We start from the raw sequence: 24,952 nt of genomic DNA, 5'->3' as shown, positions 1-24,952 counted from the left end.
GGCCTCTAATTTAACCTGCTCTTAATTCTTACACTCACCGTCAGCCAAAGGGCATTTATCTGACTCTTGATTTATTGTTAGGAAATCTTTCACCGCAGTCTCACTCCACCTTGCATAACTTTCATATTTATGATTTATTGACTTCAAACTGTTTCGCACAGTCACCTACTTTGAAAACACTGCTTTATGATGTGGCCCGTAAATGCTGCCTCCACATTGTGTTTGTTTATGTAGAGGAGAGGTATGTGGAATACACTATAGGGAATTTGTGTGTGGAATAAACTATAGCTAATAAACTTGTTTGACAGGTGAAGTTGTGTATCTTCCCTCAAAAAATAATGAAGAAGATTCTGAGGAACGCTCTTGAAAAGAAACCAGACGACCTGCTTGTCACAACCAGAGGAAAATGGAAGAAATGTCGTGTTAGTGACGTGAACACACACACACACACACACACACACACACAGACACACATACACAGTAAAAATCCTTCATCTCTGATCATTTTCTAACTTTTTTCGGGCACATATTTTCTTTCAGTTCAACTCAGGTCACTTTTCTGTGTGAGATTTTATGACAGAAAGAAAAAAAAGTTTGCCTTTCTTCAGCTTAGTCCTTGAGCTGCGACTGTTGTGATGGGTGTGTGAGATGCTTACGGAGTGGTTTTCTCCAGAAAAGGTAGGGCTAGGACAGGGTTTCCACAGATTCACCAGCCAACGCAGTGCTAGGCTGGTCTCGATGCACCAGGGGCGGTATGATATCGGAAGGGAACAGGTAAACAGGTGACATGCCATAACACACCTTTTGTCTCACAGCACGATCTGTATCTTGCTCTCCGAATTTTGAAATTCTTTTTCGTTGTAAATTTACACTAATGGTCAGAGTCATCATCTCCAGTGAAGATGATTCAGCGGCCACAGAAACACATAGCTGGTTTGTTTGCTTGTTGCTCAAGGGAAATGCAAATTTGTGTCAATGCCAAATACATTTAAAAACAACAACAAAAAAAAGATCATTAATCAATCATTAAATCAATCAAAAACCATTTTTGGAAGAACTGAGCAATATTTGAGCAACATATGAGGTTTTAAGACAAAAAGGAACACTTGAGTTTTGGAACTCATTTGTTTCTTAGAATAGAATTTGAAAAATAGTGAACAGAAAGAACAGAATCTGTGTGAAATTTCTCCTTTTAATAATCATTGATAACGCACACTGGCATTCATTTACTGAAGTTCTTTAGGAAATATCCTTTTATGAAAATGTCTAAGGCAATTTTTTGTTGTTGTTTTTTTTTTTAGTCCCCACTGCAGTAGTTTGTGGAAAATCTTTCATAGAGCTCTATTAATGGAGACCTAGAAGATGTTCGGGGAACGTAAAAGGGCATATTTTGAAATCTATCTTCAGCCCTAGACGGCTTGGTCTACGGATCGCTCCGTCATGGACAGTCCACGCTGGATCCAACAATAAAATGTACTAAATCGTGTTGTAATTTCCGTCGAGAAATATTCAGACCCTCCAGACTTATAAGCTTTCTTTTTTTTTTTTTTCTTTGACATCTGCAAAGACATTCATAATTTTACACATGTTTATAAGTGTGACATGGAGAGATTTAGAATCACTTGTGTACTACTTAAATACTCTTCAAGAACTTAAAAAAAGAAGTAAGAAAAAGTAATATACTACAGTTTTGATACTTTCACCGTTTTGTTCTCTTTTGAGAGGTCAGCACAGCTGTGACTGTTTTGATTCAATTGTTATTTAGATGATCAAAAATGCTGATGAATCTGCAGTGTCATATATGTTACGCCTCACCGTCAACAACATACTTAGGAGTCGGACATTAATGAAAGATACATTTTTGACCTGGCATTTCAATCCTGCTGTACTTTTACCGATGTAGGACAGTCTAACATGGACAATCCAAGATTTCTTCTGCCACAGAATGATTAACAGACCGTCAGTGCGCTCTCACACCACACAACAATATGATAGCAAATTTAAGCACCTCTTGTGGAGAACTCCCTAATTCCTGATGCTTTATATAAAATTTAAAGCATTTTTTCCCGTCACTCTGCATGAGTCTGACTCATATCATTTCCGACATGTCAGATCTTGTTCATTTTTATGTGCCCCCCCCCCACTGCATGTTACGCTAATTAAAGTGCTGATGGGACTATTCAGTGCTGGTTAATAGTTTAATGTTGTTTGCTTTGTGTGAGAGAAGTCCTGTCCCCGAAGATAGATAGATCCAGAGGCTCTGTCCACATGACTGAATGATTCACACCATGCCTGATTTTCTGGAGCGAAACTATTATTATTATTATTATTAGTAGTAGTAGTAGTAGTAGTAGTAGTATTTTATTATTTAATTATTTTGACAATGTATTTATGTGCCTTTGTGCAACTGGAATAGTTATTTTTTGCCATGTTGTTTATAATTATAATGTTTATAGTCTCTGTGCTGAGCTGGGTCTCTATTCTGGGCTGGAGAGAGGGTTTGTGAGTTGACCTGAGCCAGGTGTTGGACTGAGGGTGCAGCGTTAGGTTCTGCTGCAGATGGAAAGGTGATCTGACCTTTTTCATGATTCCACTGAGCACTGCAGGGGCCTTCCTGTTTCCAAAAGGGCAGACATGAGCTGGCACTGTACGATACCAGCATGCCTGCTCTCTCCTCCTCCCTCTCTCTTTCTCTCTCTCTCTCTCTCTCTCTCTCTCTCTCGCTCACACACACACATTCACACACACACACACACACACACACACACAGACTCACACAGTTGTACAACTGTACGCAAACATATGAGTTTCCGTCTAATACACACCCTCTTCTCTCGCAGTACTGGAAATGGCTTGCAAAGTCTGCTCACAAAAACATGATGGTATCTGGTTTGAACAACAATATAAAGAAAAAAAAAATAATATTGTCCTCATGGTGTGTGTTGCAATACTTTCTCTGTTAACTGTTATGATAAGCAGAGACACACTGGGTTGTGAGAGGATACTGTTCCTTCTTATCTTGAATAGGTCTCAATAATATAATTACCAGTCATTAAACATAATCACGTCTACCTTGGCTCATGAATGATTATATAGCTCTCATGTTAAGAGTGATATAAACTGCTTCAAAGAGCAGTTCTCACCAGAAATGTGTATGGTAATTATGATGTGTTATTTGATGCTCTTGCATCTCATTCAAGAGGCTCACTTTAAAAATACATGAATACACAAAAATAATGCCCATTCACTCCCAATAGTACAACATTTGGGAAGCTCATTGGTGGGGCAGACTGAAAGAGATGCACTTGATCATTTTGTGTTGAACACAACCGGACTCTCTACTTGTCACAGCTTACAATCAGAAAACAACATGCGAATAGACTATTGAAATCCTTCCAAAATCCCTCTTAAAATGCTCTGAAAATACACAATTGATCCATAGAGTGTGTCATTCTCACAATTTGTTTTACGAGTATGAATGGCAAGGGCACTTAAAAAAAAACAAAGAAACTGTTCGACGTGTGACGGACAGTAATGTTTTTCTCATTTTTAAGTACTGTTCAGCTGTTGCAGACAGGGTTTAGAAAAGCGTTGTTTATTTGACCTCTGTTCCTGTTACTCATCACAGTTAGCAGTTTCATTAAAGTTGTCTCTGTTCTGTTCTTAGACCAGAAGTCCTGTGTAATTAAAGGGACTTTCATGGAATCTTGAGTGAATGACTAATTGTTCATTTGTGTAATCTCAAGCCCATTTTTCAGAATTTCATCAGATAGTGAATGATGACATGTGAATCAGCAAAAGATCCAAAGATAGTACCATGGGCTTCTGGAATGTTCTGGAGCCTTCAAAGTCCTTTTTTCCGAGCCGTTTCAAAGCTTTTTTACAGCGCCTGCCACTTCCGCTGGTAATGTCAACTGGAAACGGTCCGTTTGATCTTTGAGTTCCCTTGAGATCCGACTTTGAAAGGCGATGACACTGGGCAAAAGAGGGAAAGAAGAGGAAGAGAAAGAGATTCTGAAGAGGCTTCAGTTACAGTGAACACAATATTTCAAAAAATGGAGAGAGGGAATGGTGGGGGGGGGGGGGCAGGGGGGTAGATGAATTCTCAGTCATTTACTCAGCTCTGTCACTCTGAGAAAGTGACAAGTGAAAAGGAAGACTGAAGGAAAGGATACCTGCTCACGGGAAAGCCGATATCACCTATCGGCACCTATCGGCAAAGACAAATTACTTCCTTTTCTTTTTCTGGTCCTTCCTTTTGAAAAGGGTCAAAGCTTGAGGCTGTATGTCAGTGTTTTTTTGTTTTTTTTTTTTGCAGTGTGCTGAGCTGCTGTACCAGAGACAGGGTCTAGTTCGATGCATTAATCCTATTTGTGCTTTTTTTTTTTTTCTTTTTTTCTTTTTTTAAAATTTGGAACAGCTTTCAAAACTCATACACATGAATATCAGCGCAAGGTGTTCCAAGGAAATTAGCTGAATGATTTATAAAAAAAAGAGAAAAACTGTTTTTGAGACACAGCAAGGTGTAATACAGATGCTATGACTCTTAAAATAGTGCTAGTAACAAAACATTTTCATTTTCATTTTCTGTCCATCTTTGCTATTTTGATTTGAAAAAGTCACAAGATAAACAGATAATGAGAACAATTCTGCATGTGGGCTTTACTGAGCATGCCCAGACAAATAAATCCTGACTTAAATCCTGTAGGATGAGAACTCTCACTGCCTGAAAAAAAGAGAAGTAGTCAGGGTTAAACAAGGCAAAGTCCTGATTGTCTGAAAAATACGTTTTTCACAGTAAATGAGTCCTCCAGACTGAGTGGGCCTTACAAGGTGGAGCCACAAAGCCTTTAAAATAGATCAGGAGCAGTATTTTCTTCACTGTGTGTGTGTGTCTCTGTGTGTGTGTGTGTGTGTGTGTGTGTGTGTGTGTGTGTGTGTGTGAGTTTGTTCTCACAGTCAATGATTAATCCCATGTACCTGGGTACCTGGTTGTCCTGCCCCATCGCCTGGAGTTATCCATTACTGATCCCCCCCACCCCCCCCCCCCACCAACCCCCTCCCCCCGCCACATCACCACACCATCAACTGATCCGTTTACCATCTGACAGCAGTTACAAAAACACAGCCTGAAAAGAGTAGACTTGCGTTACAGTTTCTGTGTCTATGCTTTGCTCTTTTTAATTACCTTTTGTTTGGTGCTCTATATGGTTTCAGGCACCTGGGAGTCCCTCGTATCGAGAGAAAAATCATGTCAGGTTTTGCCTGCAGGTGATGGAGGTGTCATGTTGAAACCCTGAGACTGTCTTATACTGTCTCCTCCAGGGACGGCACTGAGCCCTTAGGAGGTCACCACTTCCTGCTACTGGATACTCTGCTTCCCAGAGGAACAGGAGTGATCTGGGATTGGGCCACATCACTTTTAAAACCGTGCAACCAGTAACTTTATATCTTGCTCAACCTGTATAACATCAAACCAAGTGTTGCAATTTTGTTGAACACACTAGCAATGAAAAAAAATGATCTTTTGATCTGTTTAATATTCTGTTTGGGACATCAGGACGGTGGAGTTAAAGCCCTTAAGAGGAATTTTAAAATGACATTCACATCTGTTTTAGGATATCATTGTAAGTGTATTAGCATACAAATATAAGTAGTTTCAGCTAATGCTAACCGAAGCTGAACCTACCAGATCGGATGTAGAAAACAGTTGGGTGAAAAAAAAAGGAAGGGAGATTTACCTTGGCTTGTTTTTGCTCATCTTACACAAACACTTCTTTTATACAGGCTGCCATGGTCAGTGGATGCATTGTAATACTTCCTACTTTTCATTAAATATATAACAATACACACAGCCCTCAGTTGATTAAGGCTTTGGGACTGAAGGATTTTAGGAATGAAATATAACACTGCTGGTACAAATATAATGAATGGTTTGGGTGACACGTCTCCTGTTTAGTTGATGATTGCACAAATGTCTTAAAAATGTTTTTGATATGCGCTGTTGAACACTGGATTAGTCAGCCATACAACACCGGGTGGAGAAAGCTTAGTGTTGTTTACTTATTTGTCTTTCTCTCCATGTTATGACAAGACGTTTAAACCGTGAGTGGAGACAGAGGGATTGAGTGAAAAAAACAAAACAAACAAAAAAAAAAAATGTAGGATATGACCAATATCCCAATGATGACTCACTAGGAATTAGAGGCGGAAGGGAAGTTTTTCTTTCTGTCTCTCTCTCTCTCTCTCTCTCTCTCTCTCTCTCTCTCTGTCCCTTTCTTTCTCTGTCACACACTCTTTTCACTCTTCATTCTGCCCTGTGAAATTATACAGATATGATGCTGTCAACCAGAGAACGAAATCGTTGAGAGAGTATTGTGTTTTTTCACCTCGGTTCTTCCTAAGTGTTTTTGTTTTGGACTTTTACTCTTTGTTGAGTTATTCATGAGCTAGTGTCACTGTTCAAAAAACGCTCGAATAAAGAGGGGCACGCCCAACCAGCGGAACCACCATCAGCACTGGCCCCTTTTTTCTTTTTTTTTTTCAACAACTCAGTATTCAGTCCTTAAGCGATAGATACAATATCCTTTACACAACGGTACAACGGTAGATAATCCAGAATCAAGGGCATAATAGCTATATTTCCATAATTCCTCTTGAAACTGAGATGCTAACATTCGTGGCTGAACGTGAAGATGTGCAGCAGACGATCTGACTCTAGCCTGAGGTCTCTCTTTGATTTCAACAGTAATGCAACGATGGCCTTCACTCCACACATAAAATTCGTATCGTGTTTGATCCTGCACAGCTCCTTGAGTAACAGACCTGAAAAAGGTTTTATTTCAACGAACATGACTATCCAGGCTCTTTTTTTTTTTTCTTCCCTCCCTCATGTGAGATGTCCATACTCTGCAAAACACCAGAACGTGCCAGAACTACAGAAGGCAGAGTAATGAGTCATTTTTTTTTTTTTTTTTTTTTTTTTTGCCGACGGCGGAGAACGCTGAACGTTAGATACTTTCTCCCTCCCCGGCTTTACTGCAACACTAATTGTGTAATTAGACATCAATCTCCGTCTTCATGTGGTTTAAGCCGATCTTAATCATAGGCGCCATGCGTAGGACATCAGAAGGGACAGGCGATCAGTTCTCTGCTGGCGTATTAGCCTAGCTTCAGATAGCCATGTGTGGTCTAAAGTGGGAGCTGGGATGTGATGGGGCGGGGGGGGGGGTAGTGTGTTTGTTTAGGCGGTCAGTACTGGTCCCAGTTGTCCCATAAGCTTGTCACGTCTCATTTTCAGCCCACTGGAGACGTGGAGGTGATCCCATGACTGACTGTTTAGAAAGCTGGGAATGACAGAATATGGTTCCTGTTCCCCTGTGCCCAGTAGGAGACATGCAACACACCACTTTGTCATGGTAACTTGGTAAAGGAAAAAGGAAGTGGTCCCTTAATAATACACGGAATCATGTAGATCATGAAATATATGTCTATATTTGTCTAGTCTCTCTATCTCTCTCTCTATCTCTCTCTCTCCCTCTCTCTCTCTCTATATATATATATGTATATATATATATATCTACATATATAGAAATAGAGATATAGATGTACATGTATTACTATATACTATATGCTATATTACATATATGTAAATATATTACTATATACTATATATACACTAAATTACTATATATATGTGTGTGTGTGTGTGTGTGTGTGTGTGCGCGCGCATAGATATACTGGTGTCATTAAGTTCATTAACATTAAAACGAAACATTTGGTGAAAATTTGGTGAGGCAGCGTTTTCAAACTAACTATTGACTTTGACACTGATCCTCTGCAAAGTAACCTTTGCTACACCCTTAGGCAGGCCAAGTGTAGCACAGACAGGGCTGCAGACAACCCAGAGACAGACAAGATGAGTAAAACAGAAAGCACAAGCACTCCTCCACCTCTTTAAACTGAATAAGTTAATCCAGGATTTCAGAATTTAGCCTGACACACAGGCATGTAATTATTGCCTTCTTCTACCTTTTGTTCCTGTTTTCTCTTGGGCCATTTCTTGCCAGAGGTGAATTCTTTGTCTCATAGCATATGTAAGATGTCTTTTGAGTGCGCAGGGATAAAACACCTGTGCTTAGCTCTTAAGAGTCCTGTTTGATAAGCAAAGTTGTCATGCGTGAGAAGAAAAAAAAATGTATTTTTAAAAGCAAATTCTTTTGGTACATTTTTGCATATGACTTTTTTTTTTTTTTTTGGTGAGTTTCAGTCGATGAGTTTGTAGTTTGCCTTTTCAAATACGTAATTCAAGTAATTCAGTTACAATTTCATTTATTCAGGAAAGATCTTGCAGATTTCTTTACAAAACTCCTTATGTTAAACAATTTGAGGCAGGTCGTTTGCATTCAGTAAGGCTGCTGTACAAATCTTTTTTATTTTTTAATTTTTTTTTTTAGGAATCAATCTTCATTGTAACAAACTCACATCTTTAAAATAAAACTGAAATCCCTTTATTTTCAAAGCAGCCCACAAAGGCAAACATAACCATATTTTATTCCACTCCTTTTCAGACAGAGTGCAACCGTAACACAGTCTTATGACAGGACCTCTTTGCTGGAGCGCCTTGTAACGGGAACGCTTGTCTGCTTGGGGGAGAGGGGGGGGGGAGTTAGACAACAATAATCGACTCTTAACAGAGCAGGCTGCTGAGAAGTGAAAAAGAGATAGCGCCCTAAACCTAACGGAAACTCAAGAGAAGACAGAGAGATAATGTTCCTGCACCTCCCTCACCCTGGCCTGCGATAGGCAGGCTTTTTGTTCTCAGAACGACTAAGATTCACAGATCTCGAGTTATACAGCAGCCTAACAAACCATGCCAGACCTTTGGTCCTTGAGAAGGTCAGAAACTGCAAAGATGTGGGAACAAGATCCATCATGGATTTTTAAGTTGGGTAACGTTATCACATCAGTGTCCTTTGTTTCTTTACGCATTTGTAGTAACATGTAAGGGTTGGAAGAATAAAAAGTGGCTCGTTCAACTTTGAAACCATTCATCGTTCAAAACTGATTCAAAGCCATTTAATTAATTTGCTCACAACACAGAGAAAATACAAGATTAAATGAATATATTTCCCCTCAGCACCAACGTCCGCAGCATTAACAAAGCATACTAATGATCAAACAGTTGTTGTGGCACCAGCACTATGAGGTCAGTAAAAGGGAGAGTCTGCTCCTGTATTTCCTGTTAGCCTAGCCTGTCTCTAGATGAGAGTTTAGGAGTTCTGTTTACTAACTGTTAAAAGAGACTGAAGATGGCCAAAAACTCAAACAGTCTTATCACAAGACCCCCCCCCCCCCCCCCTTACCCAGACATCTCAAGCTGCAAAGTGATAGAAAGTCTCTACCCACTTTACCTTTGTCTGCACATAGAAATGGTGTGTGTGTGTGTGTGTGTGTGTGGTGTGTGTGAGACAGAGAGAGAGAGAGAGAGAGAGAGAGAGAGAGACACACACACAGAAAAGTGTGTACTTTATGATCTGCATGATTTAAACTCTGAATATACACATCGGCCTGTGCACATACGGACCTTCGTACTCTCTCTCTCTCCCTCTTTCTTTCTTTTCTTTGAGTTTTGTACTCCTTAGTTTTACACCAACTTGACATCATATTCTTGCCTAATCAGAAAAATGTTGCTGTTTATTTACCCCAAGTCAGAGTGATTCATTTGTCATGCATATTGCAACGAGCTGAAATGAGCTTTTTTTAGTCCTAAAATTGACTAATTTTTTTTTTCCCAGAAAGAGACTTGTCTGGTTTTTTTTTTAAAGACATTCTGACTTGAAGCACCTCCAGATATGTTTTTGAGGTGATTTTAGCTGAAAATTGGGTAATGAGGGGACAGAACTTTCACAGGAAGGGACTTTTCTATGTTTTCTAAGCCAGAACAAGTGTTTGGGCAAGCCTGTGGGTACATGGGAGAAAATCTGATAATCACTTCACTAAATGACTCATCTTCTTGTCAGAGGTTCAAACGGCCAAATATTGAACGGACATGTTCAGAGACAAACCGCTAGTTCATGATATTGTGGAAAAATCTGAAGTTAGATAATCTTCACCAGGGATCCAGATCAACGTTAAAATCCTTTTTTTTTATTCACAGTAATAGAGCGACAAGTATGAGTCACAGTGATACCTGGCAAGTTCCTAAAAAGTTCCAGTACATATTTTTCAGTCCGAGCATTCAAATTATTCAGATTTTGGGTTGTTTTGAAAAAATATATTAAAAACCGTAATGCTACACTGTGAACTTGTTTTGAATGTCCGCTGTGTGTGTGTGTGCGTGCATCTGAATGTGTGTATGTGTGTATGAGTGTGTGTGTGTGTGTGTGTGTGTGTGCGTGCATGTGTGTGTGTGCGCGCACGTGTGTGTGCGTGTGTGTGTACATGTGTGTACATGTGTTCGTGGTGTGAGTGTCTGTGTGTGTGTGCGTGTGTGTGTGCGTGCATGTGTGCGTGCATGCGTGTGTGTGTGCGTGCGTGTGTGTGTACGTGTGTGTGTGTTTGTGACCGTGCATGTGATTAAAGAAGACTGAAATGAAGGACTTGGCATTTGCTGTTAAACATGTGGTAGTGTGGCAAGAACTGTCAAGAGCTTTAACCAAGAAGCTACTGGACAGCGTCGTCTGTTGAGTGTTTTAGGGGCGTGAATTTTATTTCTTCACCACAAATAAAAGCAGGTCTTGGTTAAACTCATGTCAAGTCATGTAACTCATCCACGTATTAAACAATGCATGCCCAAACCTCTCTCTCATTATTACTCACTCAAACACACACACGCAACATACACGCATGCTTATGCACAAGCAGACATTTGCATGCACACACACGTGCACGAATGCATATACACACACACGTGCACACACTCTGACTGTGTTCGACCAGTGACATCAGTCTGTTGCTGGTGGAATTAAGAGGCATTTGTTTTTACTCTGCCACGTGAGACGGCAAAGTGCCAAACTCTACATTACAATTACAATACAGACATTCCAGCTTCTCTCTCTCTCTCTCTCTCTTTCTCTCTTTCGTCCTTTCTCTCTCTGTGGTGTGCTCTCTTTGAACTTTCAGTTTGCGCTATTGTTTTGATATGACTCCTCACTGACCTGGCTGTGGTCCATCTCAGGAATTCCTGAGGTGTGTGTGTGTGTGTGTATCTGGAAGGCTCCCCTTTGCCCCTGTGGATAAAAGATTCTCTTCATTTCCAGGGAGTTCCCGCTCTGCACTGCTGCATTTCCCCAGTTCTTACTTTACCTCCAAAGAGTGAACAAGACACACACAAGACGCAGCGAATGTAAAAATGAACTTTAGAGTGAAGTGAAACGTACAGAATAATGAAGAACAAATGTAAGGCCAAAGTACAAACACAGAGGGAAGACACCTCCGGTCAAGCTATGGATCTGTGTTAAAATGATCAGAATTGTTCACCTTTCTGACAACAGCAGAAGAGTAGCAGAGGAACAGAGAGAGATTTTGGCTGTGAAATGTATTTCTGATGCAGGTTCAATCTGAGACGCTTCAGCAGCTATCACACCCACATGATGCACAAGGAGCCCTCAGCTGTAGACCTATAATTTGAATCCAGTTCAAAAAAAAAAAAATTTTTTTTAACAAAAGATCAAAGTGTAATTAGATTGGACAGCGCACTTATGGACCTAACGTGTTTGCCCAAGAAGATCAACCACCCTCTACCACATTCACGTGTCCCTCATCTGTTATGAGTAAGAAGGAAGTGGTTTGTTAAGACGCTTATGGCTTGAGGCATGGAGTGGAGAGCACGTGACTGGACCATCCAAAATCCAGTTCATTCAGGTGCTAATAGACTCTGGCATGAGGCGACTGTTAGCCCTGTTGGAGTCTCTCAGGGCGTCAGGTTCTCACCAGCTCAAAAGGCCTGCGTGCTAACCAGCGATGCCAGAACCTGTTCCACCTGTTCTTGACAAGGAAGCCACAGAACTGCTTCAGCGGATGGGCCAGAATCAGAGATCACCTTTCCTGCTGACTGTTACAGAAATTTGTTTGTACACAGAGTGCAGTCAAAGAGTAGAGTAAGCAATTACAAATAGAAAAAAAATTTATTGAGAGACGGGAGGGAGGGTGGGTAAGTGGGGGAGGTGGGGGGGGGGGGGGGGAGAGAGAGAGAGAGAGAGAGAGACAGACAGACAGACAGACAGACAGATAGAGAGGGAATTCAAATTCTCAGCTTATGCAAATCATTTAAATTGTGTTGACTTTCACAAGTAATTAGCATGTGTGTAATTACATAGAAGCGGATATTGTTTCTTTATAGGCGCCTTTACCCAAACAGACAATCCATAAAGGCCCCATCCAGAGCTTCTTGGAAAACTAGGGCTTAATGAGGATGAGTAGGATGAGTTTTGAGCATTGAAACTACATTACATGTCAGGTATTGATTATGCTTCTCTGCAATGGACCATTTACCCCATAGTGGGGACTAGACGTGTTCCACACAGCAGGACTCCTGAGCCACAGTCTCCACAGACAACCTGTCTGCTTGTTGGATTTCATCTTCATTCGTCTAAATTAAGCTAAAGTGTGAAAACCCCCTGTCAATTATTCGCTTCAAATATTTGTCTGAGAAACATGTTAATGAATGTGTTCTTATCAGACAGAAAATGGGCTAATTAGTTCTACTTAAGTAATGTGGTAATTCTGATTAATATCCATTTAATCTCATTACGTACTCAGCGGGAGTAAATGAGTGTATCAACTGAGTCTCGAAGGAAGATTTAAGGAGCTCCTTTTCCCATTTCATTTAAACACAGAATGTCTTGAATGTGGGCTCACAGTCAGTTTGTCATGCTCTGTTCTTCAGGATGAAACTTTATCGCGTTGGTCCTGAACACAAAACTGCCTGGAAGCAACCAAGTATATGTTGGCTGTGGAAGCAACACAATGTTCCCGATTTGCCACAGTACAATGGTAATTTAAGCTCACAGAAACACTTGTGTGAGACCTATTTTTGGAAGTGAGAATAATAGAATTCAGCTTTGGCCACAGGACTAGTGCTACTTACTATAATTGTTTTTGCGCTGAAAGCCATGTGTAATGTTTTGTTTTGTTTTGTTTTGTTTTATAGATGTGAAGCAGTCTCTCTCTCTCCCTCTCTCTCTCTCTCTCTCTCTCTTTCTCTCTCTCTGTCATTCTCTGTTCTACCCTCAAGGGATCCAACTGATAATCATGGAACATACACAACTGCCCTAAATAGGTCAGCTTACAGAGACTGTACCATATACATTGTGACTGAAACTCTAGTGATGTATTTCACAATAACAGCTCTATTTCATGTTAGCGCTGGAAAACCCGTTGTGTTCGTTCGGGTTTACACACCACATGCGCGTTGATGCTACGGTTTGGTTGCTCAATACAAAACGTTACACTGACAGTAGATATTGTTTGAGACCAAAAGATATACCTAGATCTGAGGCCGAACACTCGGAGAAAAGAGAAAGAGCTGTAATCAAGCGTTTGATTATCCTGACGTGATGCAGTATCTGAAATATTTCATTTTGACTTTTTTTTTTTTTTTTTGACATGAAAAGCACATGACGCACAGCGGCTCCCACGGTCTCCCGCAGTCCGTCACCTCTCCTGAATGAAATAAAGATTTGTTGTTTGGTTCTAAAAACAAATTTCAGCATTTGGTCCATGTCAGTGAATGAGTAGGGTGAATAATAACAATGAATAGGTGTTGGTCTTTTGGAGGTGAAAAGACATTATCTGGCTGAGCTCTGTTTTCCCTCCCTCCATTTTTCTTTCATTTTCTTTTTTTTTTTTTTTTTTTTCCACAGGAAAATTCAGGCTGTGGAATTCAGACAAGACGGTGAGTCTACAGATGGACAAAAGCTTTTAGTGTGGATGCAGGTGTTCTCTATATCTACCGCAAATGTTTTCTTGTTGTATTATGTGAATGGATGAGTTAACCATTCCAGACTCCTGCAAGCCTTTCACAGCACCCAAACATCAAAAACGGAAAGGTAAACATTCACCGACATTCACTGTGAACTGCTAAATGACGCTGCCACAACTTGCAAGTATTTGCAACTTGTTTATTATCACTTTTTATTATAGTTCAATACTCTTTGATCCATAACTGCAACCAAAACACTCTTATCATACAAAGAAATGCCGTGACTATGCCAAGAAAAAAAAAAAAAGAAAGAAAAAAGACCACACACCCCCCCCCCCCCAACGTTTAATCTAAAATATGCTTGACGGTTTCACACAGCATCTGTTGCGGCTTATATTTTTGAGATTGCTAGACTTAAATATTTACCCTTGGTCTTTCAAGCAGACCTGCTTCATCAGAGCCACGTGAATATTCTGCATTATAGAATAACCGCAAAGGCTAAGTTCAACAGCCAGATCATCCCTCATCGTCGTATGATGTAGCTTATTCAAGCTGCTGTAATATCTTGTTTGTAGAACTTTCAATACGGTTCAGAGAAAGAGCCATTCAATATTTGCGTTTCTAATTGCTAGAGAAAGTGTAAAAGCCAAGATAAAGAGCAAAGCGATCATTCCGCAGGCCTCCTTGCAGAACATGAAAAACTAGAAAACTAGATTGGAGTGCAAATAATTGCTTTTTTCCAGCTGCATTTTCTTTGTGTAGCTGGAGAGGAACCGGGACTCTCTTCACTCTTTGCACTTTTGACCTCAGACACACGTAGACATTCAGAGAGACGGTTTTGTATCCCCAGACAAGGCTTGCTCCAGAGCAGTCGAGGGCAATTACACCCGGAGACAAAGGACTCTTGAGAGGGGTTGAGTGACAGGCACCAGGACTCTTTCTCAGCCAATGAGAGACTCCCCAGAAATGGAGAGGGAAGAAAGATGCTTTCAGTCAAATATTCAAATGAAAATATACTCCGAGGACTCATATTTGGTTAAAGAGCTTTAATGTTTGTTACCAGGTAATACTAGTGCGCATGTTGTGTTTTCCCTGATTTGAATGAAATGCCTTGGAATTTTCCATTATCCAAATTCCATAAGAAAAATGCCAGAAATTTCTTGGACCCAAATTCGTTTGTCAGTCTTCTTAAAGCACTTGGGTTTCTCCAAGATGCCAGGCAATTCGACACGAATGCTCAGTCTGACTGTCTAATATAATAGACGTTTTTTTTTCCCCCTTTTTTCTTCTTTTCTCTTACAGGAAAAGCTGAGGTACTGATTACGATTCAAGGCTATGTTTTTGCTTTTCTTTTCCCATGATTATCCTTCTTGTATTTGTTCTGACTTCCCCTTCAGCTGACCACTTGCTCCTTTTCCTTTGATAAATTAGAAAAGGTACAGTCTCTGTGTTGCTTTTTCATGTCATGCAGGGCAGTTTATTTATATTAGATAGCAGTGGATTTCCCCTCTTGCTTGTGTGATGTTGGATAATTACTATTCTGGAGTCACTAGATTAGATTGTAATTGATTTTCGAAGTGCCTGAGTGAAAAGCCAGTAGAACAGGAAGACAAACAGTGGGAAGGGGGGGGGGGGGGGTGGGGGCAGGCCATCAGCTGAAGTAAATAAAGCCCACAGTCAGCGCCCATAACTGAGTAACCTCTTTAAACTGCTCTGCCATCTGAAACATGCCTCTCATTTCTGCTTCGACACTGCGTGAGAAGGAGTCTTAAGAGCAGTCAATTTCAGAGAACGCTTAAAGGAGTGGACCATTCATCTTAACATCATGGAGTGTGGTCTTCATGTCATTATATTAATATATGTACATTTTTACATACAGTATATTCACCCCCGCACCCCCACCCCCACCCCACCCCCACTCCTGACTCTCCTGTCACCAGTAATGTTAATGACTTTTGGTTTGAATGTTGTATCAGTAAGGAAATGAATTTTTACTCTCCCTCTCTCTCTCGCTCTCTCTCTCTCTCTCCCTCACTCTCACACACTCTCTATTTCTCTCTCTCTTTCTCTCTCTCTTTGCCTACGTATCTAAAAACTGCAACTCTTTCCCAATCAATTTTCATTTAACGCGTCTTTTTTCCTTTCTCGTAGGCTTAGCATCAGTGTTCCCCTCTGCACTTTATTTATTCAGACCCCCGGACCCGCTGCCCATAGCTTTGTCGGCTCCGGGGCCATTTAAGGCACTGTTCTGGTATTTGAGGCCTTGCCTAAGGCTCTGCTGTGGAACTCTGGTATGGTCCAATAGAAGAGAAAGGACCTGTCAAGATGTCACGATGCTCCACGCTTTTGCAAGTCAAGAGAGATTGAGTAGGGGGCCCCTTCATAGATGTATGAATGCTGGACACAAATATTTACTTAGTTAAGCATGCTCACGCAAATTTGTCAAGGTAGTTGACTAGCTGTAGGTTCAGCAGTCACATGTAATCAGTCGTGAGGGTGATATAGAGAAATAGCTGTTCTAAAGGTATGACCTGTTGTCCAAGGGTCCACCACCATCATAAATAGAGCCCAGAAACATCTGAGTCCTTCAGATTCTATTTCCTTAAGACAACAGGTTTTTTTGGTCATAAATACAATGTTCCCATGTGATTAAAGCCATTGAAATGACTACATTCAAACTTTTCTAAGAATATCTTCATACAAACAGGTTTACATGAATTCACAGTGTTTAAGTGTAATTACATTTTATGCTATAATAAGTAGATCTTTGTATATGACTAAGACCTGGATTTCAACAAATTATTTCAGAGGGTGTGTCAGATAAAGAAAACGATTTAGCCTCATTAAAAAAGAAAGTATGTAGTTACTTGCTTCAATTTTTTATGCTTTTAATAGTTTGGGTTTGACAGTGCTGTTTGCAAGCACCTATTTGTTTGTTTTGTTTGTGATGCAGAAAATACTGTGGCCGCAGTACTTCTAATACTGAGATTTTTTTTTGTATGTGACTCGACGTATATGCCATATCATAACCTAACACAGTTTGAATCACAGGTAATACAGAGTCCAAATGGAGAAAGTCAGGCTAAAGTGTTATGTCAGAATTCAAAATTCAAGCAAAACTGCTACATAGATGGGTATCAGACAGTAAATGTGAACTACTGTTCTACTCTATCTGTAATATCCATTTATTCTTCATAAAAAAAATAAAATTGCTTTTAAGTGCATTAGAAGTGCAACGTGTAACAGAGAAGTGTAGATTACCTATATTTCATGACTTTGCGTTTGAGAAACTGTTTTGACCTGTTGGGAGATTTACTGTCACGGGAAAACTACTGCATAAAATCATAAAACGTGAACTAGATAAATGACACCCATATCCAGTTTAAGACTGTCCTCCCAGGAAGAGACAGTGAATGACTAACTCAGTGCTTAGTCAGTGCATGTCCAAAATCCGTGACTAAGGCCAAAGCAATCATTACAGCGAACTACACCTCTTTTATTGGCTCTCTTATGACAAGAGGGTATAGTTATATGAGATATGATTTTGAGCATGGCCCTCTGAAATATCTGTGGGAAGTTGTTTTCTTTGACTGTTTCTGTTTCTTCCAGGGTGGTTTCACTGCGTACTGTGTAAACTGTGCATTGTGAACTGAAAATTGCAGGTTTATTGCTGTTATTCACGGCACAGCTCTGAGGCCCTGGATCAAGTGAATTTACTCAATAATTTCAATGGTTACTACAGCACAGAAAGTCAAGTCTCCCATCTAATGCTACTCCATAGAATGAATGGAAAATAAAACACAAAACATTCAGAGCAAAAGCAAAGGGCCTGAATAGGTTTCTTGATTATATTCACACAGAGCATGATTTAAAAAAAAAAAAAAGAAAGAAAGAAAGAAAAAAACAAGGCTTTGACCTGCCTTGACCCACAAATATGCATTTCTTGCTCAGTTTACAGAATCTAAATCATGGAATTGTAGAATTTTCCACTTCTTAATACCATATTCTAAGTTCTAATAAATGTAATAAAACCTTATTCCGGGGGCAGCTGTACATAAAAACACCACCTCTTGTCAATGCACATATGCCAAACACTTGATAAAGTTAACACGGGATTTAACATACACAAGCACGTGAGAGTGAAGGCTCACGTGCGTGCAAACCTTGACAAGGATCAGAGATTTCTTTCTTCTGCTGTCCAGTTCAGTATTGGCTACTGAAACTAACATAGCTAAGAAAAAAAGCGCAACTTCTTAACATCCCAGCGGTACATGTGTTTCAAAGAACATAACTGATCATAACAGATCAAAAAATCTGATTAAAAGACAGTGTCCGTGGAATTTACTGATGGAGATCCCGTTACCACCAGGACACCAAATTCAACTGACGCATGAAATGTAATGAAATTGTTTACATTTCAGTATCATAACATTTGCACCAGCACACCAAATTCAACTGACGCATGAAATGTAGTGATATTGTTACATTCTTTGAACGAGAGCACCAGCAGCTTTTGGTGAAATTGTGTCATACTAAAGTGATAACTAACGTGAATTTCCATGATTGCGCAAAGCCGAATTAGCTTTGAGCTCGATTTAGCAGGACAGCACTTTTTGTTTCTGTTTGTTTGTTGTTTTTTTTGTTTGTTTGTTTGTTTTTGTTTCTTCGACATTGTTGTCATTTGGCTTTTTGTTTGTTTACTACTTGTAAAATATATTTTTGAGTAATGTGTTTAGTAAAAACAAAAAAAGCACGCGACTGTACATAAAGCAGGTACGGAAAGCAATAGACACACAGGTATCGAAATCTCAATATCCTGTAAGGAAAGATAATAATCAATCAACCATGCATTTATACTAAGATAAACGAATGCTACAGCTACAAAAAATATCATTTCACTTAGTAAATGCACTCTGTTTATTATTAAATGAACTGATTTATTCCAGGAACTAGAGTGTAAACCAGCTGACCAAAATTCACAACTGTACTGATAAAATTTTGTCATGTATAATATTTTCCAGCAATTCTTTGGGTACTGATAACTTTAATGAAGAACGTCAGTAAGGTATGCTGAAAGAAACAAATAATTTTTCTTTGCCAGCAGGTTTCTTATCATTTTTACACCTCACAGTCCTGTTTTCTTTCTTTTTTTTCTTTTCTTTCCATTTCTTTTCTTGCCCTTCTTCTTCTTGGGTTCTCGAAACCTCAGTATTGAGGTTGTTATTATACAGGATGTGTGCTGCGTGCGTTTAAAATTATTCACTAGAATCGAATTAGACTAAGTCTTGTAAATAAAATCGAATGTCTCCAGGAAGATATTGTTCTGTCTGCCAATCTGCAATCTCCTTAATTGTGTTTAGAAAACAAGACTGGCGGCACTTCTTTCTGAGCACAGATGGTGAAGGGGGAACGTGACAAGACCGTCGCAGGGCAGTTTTGCTATAACGGATTTCTGACATTCGGGCTGCAATTCCTGACTTGTCATTTTCGATTCACGTAGATTCGTAACTACAGTGTCGGTTATTTCCCGAATCACACTTTTCATAATCAATTAGGCCTACTTTAGTTCTGCATTTTGATTAAGAATTCGTGATCAAACCGAGTTTGCTTGAATCGCCTTCAAATGTCCAAGTTCGCCAAAGTTAGCTAAAAGCGAAATATAAAAAAAATGTTGCAAATGTTTCATTATAAAACACCCAGTAAATTTGGTTTTGCATGAAAGAAGGAAAAAACCGTCGCCAAAATGTGTGATAATGCTGCCTTCATGTTATCACAGAAACTGTAAAACGTGCTTCAGCACGGGTGTGCAAGTGACATAATGAGTGAAAGCGGTTCATTCTGCTGAAAGAAAAGAAGAGGTGTCTTCAGTTTTTCAGGAAATTCAATCAGTTTCCATTTCCACTTGTCCACACACACACACAACGGCTACTCCGGAAATTCACTTGCGTAGGGTGCTCAAAAATACCCGGGGTATATATACAATCCATTTCGCAGGATTCAGCGGGAGTCAGCGGACCTAAGCGCAGTTGGTCTATGATAGTGGAACATCCGTGAGAGCTATCAGTGTTTTAAGCACACTCTGCTTAGCCCACAACTTCGCTGTCGAAATATGCTGTACCTTATCGATATATGCTGGAATTCATTTTAGTCTGAGCCCTTGCCACAGAATTCTAATTTTAAAGGTATTTTATTCCACAATTGAAAAATAAAACGATGTCGATGACGAGACAGTGGTATGCAAACACTCAGACTCTGTCCGTGTGCAACATTAATTTTCAATGCGTTTCAAATACTTTGAAAATATACTTATTTATAAACATTTAAAGGCCACGGGTAGTTATTTATTAATACTGACATGCTACTGAGTCAAAAGTTCTCTCATTTTTTAAATCGAGTAAATTATTACCTGCAGCCCCATTTATTGATACCTCGTTAATCCCTTTTTTCATTTTATAAATGTTTTAGGTTATAGGCTATTTCATTTATTTCATAGCCAACCTTGTATTTCATGGTGACTTTGCGCTACCTGTGAATTGTTAAGGGAATCCAATTGGACCTGTTCTGTCTTGGCTTGGAGCTGATATTCAAGGGAATATTCAGGCATTTTGTTTGCATAACAATCAACAGATCGAGAGATCTATTGACACAAAGATCATTAGCGAGAATGTAGCCTCATTGTTTAACATTACGATTATCATGTTGTTTCGATGGGTCTGAGATATCACAGGTATTTATTTAAATGTTAAACAGTGAGGGATTTTGTCTAGGCAAATTAATATCAGGTCCAGAGCCCCATTCACCTTTGGATACTGCTAAAGACGATTTAAGTATCAAAAGAATTACTAGTGTATATTGGTGAAGCGAAACTCGGGACTTGGCTCCACTAATGTAAATGTGCTGAAGGGTTCGTATCCACGGGAAAACAATACTGTTTTACGTGGTATGTATATATTGCTATGTCGAGCTGCAAGATATTTTAATATTACAGTGGCATGTAAAAGTATCCCAAGAATGTGAAGATTACGAGTTTGGAAACCTGTACATATTGAGACGTAGGATCGATTAACGTGTATTGAATTTAAGTGACTGAATTTGCATAATGGTTTACAGCGCCCCCTATGGTATCTCAAACAATTTTTGTGGGACATTTTAGATGATGAGGCACCCATAACAACTGGTTGTGATTATTATTGCTATGATTATTGTGGTTATTATACAGTTATTATTGTTATATAATGTGGATGTTGATGATGATAACGATTACTATTATTATTATTATTATTATTATTATTATTATTATTATTATTATTATTATCATCATCATATTCAGTTGTTTTGGTGGTAGTGCGACTGTGCTTTTTAGTCACAGATCACGCTGATTGTAGAACAACTGATATATATATATATTTTTTCATCTGCACAATGATTGTGCAGAGCTCCTTGCTGGCTGAAAAAATAGTGGTCTTGATTTTATTTTTGTTTGTTTGTTTTTGCTTTGGACAACTTTCAGACTGTACGGTTGACTTTTTTGCTGACAAACGAAATTGCACCTTAATTACTGAATTTGAGTGACATGCAGTTTGATTGTAGACGACACGTAGGGCATACCCGCACGGTAACGTTTCTCATTGGCAGGCATGGGAAAGAAGGCGTGTCTATCGAGCAGGGAGCTTGCGATGGCTGACATAAAAGCCTCCAAAACACGGGATCAGCAGGTAGAAACGTATGCCCCGAGTCTTGTGAATAGAACAGAGCAAAGTGATAACTTTGTGAATTTGTGTCAAGCTTTTGCGATGGCTCTCGCTGAAGCGATGCTGCCGTCGATAGTTACATTTTCAAGCAATCAAACCCTGGAGGAAAAGCAAACAGAAATTGTCAATGTAAGTATTTATGGTAACCTCTACTTTTTGCGCTGTTTGTAATAGCAAAAAACTTCACTCACTTGACATTTCCTTTTGTTAGCTACTAGACACGTTGCATGCACGTATACATTAAATAAATGCGATTAAATCAATGTTTGAGTATTGTAGATTCATGAAGTAACTGAAAACTTTTCTTTCACAGAACTGGAATATTGATCAGACCAAAACCAGTCCAACAGGTGAGGAGATGAAACCCCTTATTCAAGTGGAGTTCAGTGTGGTTGAGTCCCCTCCTTTGAACAAGGATGAAGACGAGCTTTCAAAATTTCTGGATCTAGAGTTTATTTTATCTAACTCTATTACATCAGATAATGGGAACAACTCTTCTCAACAACCAACCGCGTATCCGTTACCAGAATCTCCAGAGAGTTGCAGCACAATGTACGACAGCGACGGTTCTCACCCTACGCCCAACACATATGCTGGCGGCAACTTTTCCACCTGTTCTGGTCACAGCTTGGTCGCGGAGCTGCTCACCCCGGACATGAGTTACCAAGCGGACTCACAGCCAGAATACAACCTGAAAAGACCAGTGGACAGGCGGGAATATACGGAACTGAGGGCGCTGGATACAGGAAACCCTATGCACTTATCTGTAACCAGTGTCAGTCATTTGGGATACAAAATCAAAACAGAGACCCACGAGCAGTCTTGTATGATGGCAAACGGCTTCGCGGGGCACTTGTATGAACAAAAACCCCAGCACAGTGCTCACACGCCGAGCCAGCTCCCCATGCAAGGGTTTGTGCATCACGGTATGCAACAAAGTATGCCCCGTGATATACTGGGACGGAAGGACTGTCACCTGGCAGAAATGAACTCTCACCACCTTCACATAGGCCACCAACAGCAATACGTGAATGGGGCGCACTATCCGCCACAGTACCCTCAACACCAAGGTGGGCAGCAGTATCACGGACAGTATGGTATGTTCAGGGAACCCTTGCGTGCACATCATCCGCCCATGCCAGGTATGATGTTGACACCACCATCATCACCGCTCTTGGAATTTTTCTCTCCCGAGGACAGCAAACCAAAACGAGGCCGTCGCTCATGGGCAAGGAAACGCACTGCAACGCACAACTGCGAGTTCCCTGGATGTGGAAAAACATATACTAAGAGCTCTCACCTGAAAGCCCACATGCGAACACACACAGGTACGTTATGAGTTATCATGAAGTATGATATGGATCAGACTGAAACTTAACGAGAGAATGCTTTGTGTACTGAGTTACAGTTGAAGTAATCCTGATTTTTCTTTTCTTTTCTTTTCTTTTTTTTGTACCTTTCATTCACAGGTGAGAAACCTTACCATTGCAGCTGGGAAGGTTGTGGTTGGAAATTTGCCAGATCTGACGAGCTGACGCGTCACTACAGGAAACACACCGGACACAGGCCGTTTCAGTGCCATCTGTGCGAAAGGGCTTTCTCCCGATCAGACCATCTGGCTCTGCACATGAAGAGGCATATGTAAATACCGGGGGTAACAGGGGGTGGTTAGGGAATGGACATTTAAATCGTATTTTGTGCGATGAAAAGATTTTATATTGCTATTGTTGTACAATATTTCAACAATATAAACGACAATATTTCAACAACACCAATGGCAATATTATCACGGATTCTAAATTATGTCAGTATTTAAGGAAATGAGATCCATGTTCTGCAGTCGATGAAGTTAATTGTTTAGTTCTGACACAGGTGGCGACATCGGCTGTATATAACGAGACAGGGCAGGACCCCATATTTTTGTGTATATATATATATATATTGCATTTTTATTGTTATATTTTTCAATCTGTGTTCATACGAGATTTTGTATATCGGCTGTAAATCAGGGAATATGTGCATCTTGTGCCTTGAGTAGAATGCAGTAGGCCACTTGCTCTACTCTCCGAAGTTTGAGTTGTATACTGAACATTTCAAACCTTTTCTCACTTGGCACAGAGAATTCCAATAACTGAGTATCAGGTACTAGAACAATCTTTCACTGATGCGCCATATGTATGTTAAGCATTTTATAAGTTACCAAATTAATGGTGATGATGAAGTTTTGTAAGTGAAAGCTTTTAATCTACATACTTGAATGAAAATAAATTTATCATCATCCCAGTTGTATAATAGCCAGGTATTACAGTTGAGTGCAATAGCTTGTATCCTGGGTAAGACTGCTTTCTGTAACTGTTCAAGAGAACAAGAGTGTTACTCTCAACACCCAAAATTTTTTATTCAAAATAAAAGAGAAAAAGAAATATCTTGTTGAAATGACTACTTTTTTTCTTGTTTTTGTTGTTGTTTTATCTTGTTGTGAATTTCCTGTACAATAGATAGGGATACTACAGTACTTTTAATTTTATTGGCATTACACACGAGCGTTAAATAGGGGCCTGTTTAATGTCTGTGTGTCATCATGCAACTGTCTCGAGAAGCTATCAACAATCAAAAATCACTGGAGAAAACTATAAATAGAAACTAGTTTGAAATGTTAATATCTAGATAGCTGCTGATTCTAAAAGTTGACCAACAGAATGTAAACATTACCTTTCCCATTGGGGTTCCTTCTCCAACCAACCATAAATATAGCATGACACACTGTAAAACAAAAGTATAATACATTCCTATTAATATTGCCAAATGCCATGTTAGGTCACTTCATCAAACAGTGGATGATTGGGTGATACCACCCAAGACACCTAAGCATAGTATATGTCGCCCCCTGCTGTAAGTTTGCAGACAAACATTCCCCTTCACCAATCACATTTGCCTCAGCAATCGTCACACTTGCAAGCGTAGCTCAAATATAAATTGGAAATGTTTTGATACAAATTTCAAAAGAAAAGAAAATATAAATACATTTCATAATGTATAGCACTGTTACACGAGATTTCAATATCAAGACATTTACAAATGCATAATATTACAAAGTCTTTTAATATTTTTTTTGATCTGCGGCTTCTAAACACACACTCTCGGCTGGGTTTGATTATGGAGTGCCATTGTGAAATGTCAATGTTTCAGTCAGACAATCATTTCTTGGCTTAATGTAGGTATGCTTCAATTAACTGTCATGCTAGATCCAAGTGGCTTGCTTTCAATTTTCAGGAAA

General features: G+C 39.6%; 1 protein-coding gene across 1 annotated transcript; it reads left to right on the top strand.

Annotated features, from left to right (window-relative positions):
* Positions 1-21,717: 21,717 nt before the first annotated feature.
* On the top strand, positions 21,718-23,320 carry klf17 (Kruppel like factor 17). The gene is made up of 3 exons (XM_030775472.1): positions 21,718-21,804; positions 21,989-23,003; positions 23,145-23,320. Exons 1-3 carry the CDS (start codon positions 21,718-21,720, stop codon positions 23,318-23,320), a joined length of 1,278 nt encoding a protein of 425 aa, XP_030631332.1.
* Positions 23,321-24,952: the final 1,632 nt, after the last annotated feature.

Source organism: Chanos chanos, chromosome 5 (assembly GCF_902362185.1).
Source record: "Chanos chanos chromosome 5, fChaCha1.1, whole genome shotgun sequence".
Taxonomy (NCBI): Eukaryota; Metazoa; Chordata; class Actinopteri; order Gonorynchiformes; family Chanidae; genus Chanos; species Chanos chanos.
The sequence above is the reverse complement of the archived record's forward strand: the minus strand, read 5'-3'. Positions and strand labels throughout refer to the sequence as shown.

What these genes read in the sequence shown, in the direction of transcription:
- klf17 (XM_030775472.1), top strand. Translation starts at nt 21,718, where the DNA reads ATGGCTCTCGCTGAAGCGATGCTGCCGTCGATAGTTACATTTTCAAGC. An exon ending in AGCAAACAGAAATTGTCAAT is followed by an intron (nt 21,805 to 21,988) that starts GTAAGTATTTAT and finishes TTTCTTTCACAG; the next exon opens with AACTGGAATATTGATCAGAC. An exon ending in CCACATGCGAACACACACAG is followed by an intron (nt 23,004 to 23,144) that starts GTACGTTATGAG and finishes TTTCATTCACAG; the next exon opens with GTGAGAAACCTTACCATTGC.